General features: G+C 37.8%; 1 protein-coding gene across 1 annotated transcript; it reads left to right on the top strand.

The window, feature by feature from the left end:
- The first annotated feature begins 1,929 nt into the window (after positions 1-1,929).
- On the top strand, positions 1,930-3,823 carry LOC112198675 (UPF0481 protein At3g47200). Its single transcript, XM_024339807.2, has 2 exons — positions 1,930-2,150; positions 2,246-3,823. Exon 2 carries the CDS (start codon positions 2,251-2,253, stop codon positions 3,712-3,714), a length of 1,464 nt encoding a protein of 487 aa, XP_024195575.1. The 5' UTR covers positions 1,930-2,150; positions 2,246-2,250; the 3' UTR covers positions 3,715-3,823.
- Positions 3,824-9,041: the final 5,218 nt, after the last annotated feature.

Here is a 9,041-nt window from a genome sequence, read left to right as displayed (position 1 = left end):
CTCAAACAATTAATAGGTTTAACCAATGGAAGTAGCAAGTAAATGGTAAATGTAGATATTCACTAATTAAATTCAATTCTAGCTCTTTTTAAAAAAAAAAAAAAAAATTAACCAAGTTTAATTTAGTTTTATAAAAAATTTGTAAAAAAAATTATAAAAAATAAGGTTTTTACGGTTTTATCCCTACTTTAACAGAATAATTGACGGAAGTACTAAAAGGGTTAACGGAGAGATACTATAGGTACTACTAGACTCCCTAAAAATTTGTAGGTACCAAAAAGTGCATTTTGTAATGGTTCGGGTACCATTTGAGGATTTTACCCTTAATGCAATTTATCAAATTTTGAGGTATCTAAAGGCTGCTCCAGGAAAAGGATTGTTATTTGCCAAGAAAGAAGATTTGATAGTTGAGGGGTATACTGATGCAGATTGGGCAGGTTCAAAGGTAGATAGAAGATCTACTTCGGGATACTTTACCTTTGTTGGAGGTAATCTCGTGACGTGGCGAAGTAAGAAACAGAAAGTGGTTGCAAGGTCTAGTGCTGAAGCATAGTTCAGAGGCATGGCGCATGGAGTTTGAGAGTTGCTGTGGATTAGACATCTGTTGAAAGATTTGGGCTTCAAGAGTAGGAAGTCAATGGACTTACACTATGATAACAAGGCTGCAATCGAAATAGCACATAATCCAATTCAGCATGACCGTACAAAACATGTGGAGGTATATCGACACTTCATTAAGGAAAATTTCGGCCGGAAAATAATCCGGTTTCCATTTTTCCAATTAAAAGAGCAGTTAGCAGATATTCTAACCAAAGCAGTTTCAAGAAAAGCATTTAACAGCTCATTTGACAAGTTGGGCATGATTGACATCTATGCACCAACTTGAGGGGGAGTGTTGGAATGAGCTGTAAACATTCCTGTAAATATTTTGTAATCAATTAGGATTTAGTTTCCTATTGTAAGCAGTATTCATTGCCTTTTTTATTGTACACACAATGTAACTGTATATATTCCTCCTCAAGGAGAAGAATAGAGTATTACCAAATTATTCACTTGTTCTGATAACTTTGTCCAATTTTTTTTCTAGAGGTATTTTGAGGAAAAAAAAAAGGAATACCAAATTAAAAACTTGAATAAGAAGACTTGTTGGTCAATCAGATTCAATGCATATATGTTCTCGTAGTACCGGACTGTTTCCGTAATCATATATATATATATATATATATAGATATATATCAGTCCGTCTCAGGTGCGGACGTCCGTACCGAGCGGACGGTACGGTTTTCTTGTTTTCGACCACTTTCCAGCCACATTTTTACATCTTAACCGTTCATTTTTTATGTCCTAGTGTATAGATCACCTCTGCAAAATTTCAGCCAATTTGGTGATCGTTAAGGCAACCAAAACTGTAATTTACCATTATAAATACGAACGGTTCCGGTTCAACAGATTCGGTCCGTTCGTGTAAAATGCAGTTTTGGATGCCTTAACGATCACCAAATTGGCTGAAATTTTGGAGAGGTGATCTATACACTAGGACTTAAAAACTGAACGGTTAAGATGTAAAAATGTGGCCGGAAAGTGGTTACGGAAATCCGCACCTGAGAAAATTCCTATATATACACACACAACACACATGTTTTGCAAAGCTTTTATTCTACAATCTACCTTTAGAAGACGATGATTATTTTTCATGCATGTGCATGCATGTAACTTAAAAATGCAGTAATAACCTCGAGACTTGTTGATCGTCCTCATGTGATGAAATATATTATTTGGGGAGTCGCCAGCAAAGGAACAAAGGAAGGGTTGGTATGCAATAAAGAAACTATTAAGCAGGACTTCGAGGTCATCGCCAGTGAGTATTTAACGTACTAACTGGATAAACTTGATCCATCAGCAACTTTCATGTGCAGTATAAAAGAACAAGTAGTCGCAGCAATTTTCTGCACCATTAAATTCCCTTATCAGTTTCTGTTTAAGTTCGATTTCAAAACGCACTAATTTTCTGCAAAAGTCCTCCAAAAATTAACCAGTTTATTATACAAAATCTCCACCTAGGCTTATCAGTTCTTAATCTACTTACCTCTTCGAGCTTTAATTGAAGTAAATCACTCGTCTATCTCAGAGACTCAGCCGCCTTTCCTCAGGTACATTACTACATGCATGTGAACACTTTCATTTGTTAAGTTCTATCTTTTCATTAAATAATTTGATTAACTATGTTCCCTTTCAACTTGTTCAGTATTAATGGCAGATCATACTATTAATATGGTAGTCTATGATTGCAAGAAATGCAAGAAAACCAAGAAATGCATCTTCAAAGTTCCTAAGGTGCTGCGGAGACAAAATTCCGAGGCATATACGCCTGATGTGGTCGCAATTGGACCTTTTCATTATCCCCAAAAGGGAAGCAAGGAATGTAACATATGCGATGAATGCAAGAAACACAAGGGGAGAAAAGAACGCGAGGAATGCAAGGAAGGGAAGGAAGTCAAGGAAGAAGAATTGGAACTCATGGAACGAGTGAAAAAGACGTACTTGGATGAAATTCTCAGAGGCATGAATGTAAATTTGGAAGAGCTGATGGCGAAAGTTATTGAGCATTCAGATCAAAAAAATGAAGACACTTTTGTGAAAAGCGGCCGTGATTTTTATGCGGAACCACTTGATCATATTTCCTCCAAAGACTTCATGGAGATGATGATACGTGACGGTTGCTTCCTGATTCAACTATTTCGGAAGTGTAAGTATGAGGATCTTAAGCAGGATGATGACCCAGTATTCAACATGGATTGCATGTTTCATTTCCTATGCCATGACCTTTTGCTCCTAGAAAATCAACTACCTTGGTTTGTTCTGGAGAGTTTATATAACCTTATCCTTGGAAATTGCCAAGGTGATCACTCCTCCCTCTCTATTCTCATTCTTGATGCCTTCACCAATTTACCATCACTGAAGCATAGTTGCAAATCCTATAAAGACCATCTTCTCAAGGACCAACTTCATAGACACAATTGTCATGGTGATGCTGATGTTCTGCACATACTCGATCTGATAAGATCTTCTATAGTTGTTCCAATGGAGATCAAAGACGAGAGAGAAAATAAAGTTCGTAAACAGGATTTCTTCGATCCAGAAGTACATCAGATGCATACTGCGACTGCGCTTTCAAAGGCAGGCATTAGATTCAGAAAAGTGGAAAGAGAAAGCATAATGGACATAGAATTTGAAGAGGGCCGCGTTCTCACCAATGGAGTTTTCAATGGAGTACTTACTATTCCACAGCTAAACGTTGGAATGTTGTCTGAATCATTATTCAGGAACCTTATTGCTATTGAGCAATGCTACCCGGGTTATTCAAATGAAATAACATCTTATGCCATCTTAATGGACAATCTCATCTCTTCCAAAGAAGATATGGAATTACTCTGCAAGGCGAAAGTAATAGGTAACTGGCTGAGTGATGAAGATGGTTGCAAGTTCTTCAACAACCTTTACAAGGGTATCCCGCACAACAAGTTTTACTATGTTGATCTCTGCGAGAAATTGAACAGTGGTTATAGAATTAGAGGGTATACATGGGTGGCTTCATTCAAGACTGAAAAGTTCTCTAACCCATGGACAGTTGCTGCTTTCTTCATAGGTATTCTCCTTCTGGCTCTCAACCTGTGGACCTCCACAAATAACATTCGGAGCTTCATGCAGAAATGAGACTTGCTAGCTAGTGAGTTCCACCCTCGATCATGATCGAATATCGTTTGTTTTCAGTTGAATTACTTTCTGAAATGTTGATGTTCTTCTTAATTCTCTTAGCCATGTATTTTGATATTTTGATGGATTTAGTTCTCTGGAATCTTAAGCATTCCTTCCAATAAAAGTTTATTTCATATGGTTAAATGAAAAGGTTACACATTTTTCTTCTCGATCATATTGAAAGGAACACGTTCAAGTTTTGTATGTTATCAGTTAATTGTTTCCCAATTAAGAAATTTACTTGAGAAACGGTATGGTGGGAATTTTTCTGTCAAGAATATTTGTGTTCTTGCATATGATTTCATGGCTCTAAGAAACTGGTTCGCTTCAATAAGTAGTTCATCAGAATTAAGAGAAAAATCAAAAACTCAAAACTACTTTCACCGGCCCCGCCTATATGAGACACAGTCAAACCATCTCACTCGCTTATAAAATTAAGCTTGACACTAGATGAAATAAAGCCAATTCTATTTTGCATTTACTAAAACATTCTTTTTTCTTTTTTTTTTTTGAATAAATTACTAAAACATTCTAGGAACAAATAGATTTTTTGTTCATAAATATAATGGAATATATAGTTCTACATATTAAGTTCTATGTTAAAATGTGGCTCACTTAACATTAATTACTTTACATAGAACGCATATGTGGACTTAAGTATTTAATTTACTTTCTAGCCGTAAATTATTCTTTCGATTACACCAGCCATGGCCATTATTTGGTTTTAGTCCATGTTGATTGCGGTTGCAAAATATTTCGTGTTCTTTATAATGATGCAGGTGCAAATGAGGCAACATTAAATGCATTATTTTATTATAGATTTGTAATTTTTGATATTTCATTATTTAAATTTTTAGGGTATCGTTTTATATTTAATTTTGGATTTACATTTAAATAGCTTTCCATTTTAGCTTCTTTTTTTTTTTTTGGCTCAAAAAGAGGGATAAGAGAGGCAAAGAAACCTCCTTACCACCCCATGTTAATAAAGAAAAAATAGATACAAAAAGAGGGGGACGAAGCCAAGACCTCCATAGTAGAACACACCAAACATTAAAGAACAACTAGCTAACGAAAACGAAATTGTGGAAGACCTAAACAGTCACTATTGCAAGTTGAAACAATGAATGGAGGAGTCACGTCCCACCAAACTAAACTTGTTAAAGTAGTTCCATGATTTGCCAAGATGTCAGCAACTCTGTCTTCACGAAAGATATGTGAGGACCGGAAATGCATATGAGAAATGCGGTGCAAGCAATTCATCCACTTTACTCTAAGTTGCCATTGCACCAAATGAGAAGAGCGAAGAAAATTAAGAATAATGGAAGAATCCACTTCTAGCCATATATGCTTCTAATCTAACTCAATGGCCTTAATAACTGTCATGACCTCAGCTGCAACCGAGCTAGGGATGTCAAGATTTGAAGAAAAAGCACCAAGAAAATTCCCCCTATAGTCACAAAAAATAGCCCCATAACCTCCTAGGTTGGAGGACCTTTTCCAAGCGCCATCTGAATTAATCTTAACCCAACCAAAAGGGGAGTATGCCAATTTACCTCAATTATTGTAGGGGCACGCCGTGGATTACATTGAGCACCAAAACTTTTCACAACTCAAAGGTCTTGCACAAGATTATGCATACATCCCTTAGCAAGACAACTAGAAGCTTGTATATGTCCTGAAATAAGTCTAGAAAACACCATAGCATGTGCTACTACTCCATCAAATCTTGCCTTGTTTCTAGCTTGCGAGATAAACCATAGAACTGAAGCGTAACAAGCAAGCCATAAATCCTTCAATTGAGGGCTACGACCACCAAGTCCCAAATGAAAAAGCTCAATTAAGGAGTTAGAAACCATACCCAACTCAAACCTTGAAACCATGCAGTTCCAGATAGAAGAGGCAAAGGAGCAATGTAAAAAAAGATGGTCAATAGCTAGATTCTGAATTATTAGAACAAAGGCCACACCTTGATGCCATAGCTACTCCTCTCCTTTGTAAAAAGTCATCACTTAAAACACGACCACGTAACACCTTCCAAGATAAGAGAGACATTCTTGGTGTAATATGCTTGGACCATATATGCTTTCCCCATTCTACCGAAGGCAAAGACTGTCTTAAAAAAAGAAAGGCAAGCTTGGCAGTGAGCTCCCCAGATGAAGAAGCAGACCACATAACCTTATCCTCTGCCAACGGAGCCATAGCAATAGGAATTTTACTCATCAACTCACATAAATATGGGAAGTGTAGTTGAAGAAGATCAAGAAAAGTCCATGAGCCATTAACAATGAAATCAGACACCAAGCCATTTAAGATCATTCATTGCCACATAAGAACCAAATAGATCAATAATAGGCCTCCCAATGAAATTATCTCCAAAAAGAAACCTGGGAACCTGAACCGATAAGCCATCTTGCATTCTCCAAAACTAAAGGCCAAAACTTACACACCCTAGACCAAATGGAAGAAGCCGCATATGGGCTTCTTAACAATCTGCCACGTACAAAACGAGGCCGAAGTGTAACGCAGCCCTCAAAAGAAGAAGAAAAAAATTTCTCAACACCGTTTTAAAAGAAGAGATTTATTCAGAAGCACCAACTGTTTAAGCCCCAAGCTCCCTTCATTAAAAGAAGAGCAGCACAGCTTCCATGCCACTAGTGGAATCCCGCGTTTTGTCAATTGATCCAAACCAAAGCAAGTTTCTACACCATACCTCAAGTAGACGAAGCAAAGACACAGGCCATTCATAAACTTGGAAGCTATACACTAGCATACTGTAAATTACTGATTTAATCAATTTAAGCCTCCCAGCCATGGATAAAAGTGAACCCATCCAACTAGAGAATTGCAATCTCATTTTATCAACAATTTTTTGAAAATGAGTAACTCTTGGCTTGCCACGGAAGATGGGTACCCCAAGTTAAGTTAAAGGCATCAAACCAAGAGGTATCCCCATAGAAGAAGCAATAGAGTGGCGTCGACGATACATATATTTGCTAAGAAAAACCTGAGACTTTGCCTTGTTAATAATTTGCCCTGAGACGGAACCATACTCCTCAATAAAAGTCATCACTCGCTGCAGATTGTGCTTATCCCCTCGACAAAAAATAATAACATCATTTGCAAATAACACATGGGAAGGAGCTTGTGTACCACGGGGAGAAGAAATAGGATGAAGTCTACCTGCTAATACAAGCTCAGAGAGACCACAGCTTAATACCTCCTCAGCTAAACAAAAAAGCAATGGAGACAATGGGTCACCCTGACACACACCTCTACCATAGGAAAAGAAACCCAGTGGCCTTCCATTAATTAACAACGAAAGCTTAGCTGACTGAAGGAGTGCTTGCAGCCAAAGCACAAATTTTGGAGCAAAACTGAAAGCCTCCAGAACATTAAGAAGAAAACCCCATGAAAGAGTGTCAAAAGCCTTAGTAATGTCTGCCTTGATTGCTACATTGCCACCATAACACTTTGAATCCAACATGTTAAAGCACTCAGAGGTGGTCATGATACAATCAGAAATGTTGCGGCCTGAAACAAAAGCATGTTGCTGAGGTGAAATAATACGAGAAGTAATAGAAGCAAGCCTCATAGCAAGAATTTTTAGAATAATTTTGAACACAAAATTAGTGAGAGCAATAGGGCGAAATTGCTTGATCGAATTTGCATGGTCAACCTTTGGAACCAGTATAATGATGCCCGAATTAAAAGAAGTTGTCAACTCACCATGAATAAAGAAGTGCTGCACTGCAAGAACCACATCAGCCCCTACTATATCCCAACATGAAATAAAAAAGTTACCATTAAAACCGTCTGGACCCGGAGCACTATCAGAATCCATAGATTTTACTGCCTCCCAAACTTCCTCAGGTGAGGGAATAGCAATGAGAATACTATTTTCATCATCAGTAACCATTGACGGGATAACACGACCAATAAGACCAGTATCATGATAATCTGCGTTGTAAGCAAACAGGTCTGAATAGTAATTAAGAATATGATTATGAATAGAAATTGGATCATCGTAAACCTGGATTCTATCCTGAAGAAGAGAAATTGAAGCCCTAGACCTCCATGCTCTACACATAGCATGAAAAAAAGAAGTGTTACGATCATCATCTGACAACCATCTCAATCTTGACTTTTCCTTCCAGAAAAGCTCTTGCAATCTGATAGACTCATTCAAATTGGCTTGGAGTTCATTTTCCTTAGCAAAATCTGCATCAGAGCCCCCTGAAGATGAAATGACTTGTTGTAAATCAGCTAAAGCCGCCAGATCATCATGAACTCTATGATGAATATTCCCAAAAACCTCCCAATTCCAGAATCTGAGAGCTTTACGTAGCACTCGTAATTTGTGTTGCAAGACTGATAGAGGGCACCCATGAGTATTGATTGAAGACCAACAATGAGTTATGAAAGGCCGAAAGTCTTTATGGCCTAACCACATTTTGCGGAACCCAAAAAGACTTTGATGATTGGCAGAGGCCTTAGAGAATGACAATAGAAGAGGATTATGATCCGAGCAAATTAGAGGCAATGTACAACAATCAAACTGATCCCAAACATCCAACCAAGAAAGATTTGCAAGACTACGATCCAACCTTATTTCTACATTACCTCGGAGACCCCTCCAACAAACCCAGGTAAACTCTGCTCTTTTGGTATCCACATGCACAAGCTCACAAACGTTAGACATTGCCTGAAATTCTGCACAAGAGAGCGCACAAACAAAACTAACCCCTTCTTCTCATGAGCCCCTAAAATTGCATTAAAATCACCAAATACAAGCCATGGACCAAAAACAAAACTGCCTTTAACATTAGTGATATCTTCCCATAATCGAAGACGACTAGCAGCTGTTGTGCAAGCATATATGGCCATAATAATACAATTCACCGAATCAAACATAACTTGAAGAGAAACTTGTTGGTCTGTGATAGAGAGGACGCGAACAAACGGGACAAGAGAAAATTTACAAAAAACCCACAAATTAGGCAATAAAGCAGCCCTGTCATTAGTACACACCGCCACCATACCCATGGAACACCAAAAGCAAGATGGAATAGCATCCAATGAAACAAAGGGTTCAGCTATGCGTAATAGCTCAGGATTATTAACACGAACAAATTCTGACAATGCATCTTGATTAGAGACATTACCAATGCCTCATAAATTCCAATACAATATCTTCATGAAGGAACATTCTTGGAACGAATGTAAGCCTCACGGCTTTCGGTCTGGGTTGCTTTCCTCACTGATCTACATTGAGTTTTGGATAGTAC

This window comes from Rosa chinensis, chromosome 4 (assembly GCF_002994745.2).
Source record: "Rosa chinensis cultivar Old Blush chromosome 4, RchiOBHm-V2, whole genome shotgun sequence".
Classification (NCBI taxonomy): domain Eukaryota; kingdom Viridiplantae; phylum Streptophyta; class Magnoliopsida; order Rosales; family Rosaceae; genus Rosa; species Rosa chinensis.
Note: the sequence above shows the minus strand (reverse complement) of the source record. Positions and strands in the feature narration are given on the sequence as shown.

Coding starts and splice junctions, on each gene's coding strand:
- LOC112198675 (XM_024339807.2), top strand. CDS start 2,251: ATGGCAGATCATACTATTAATATGGTAGTCTATGATTGCAAGAAATGC.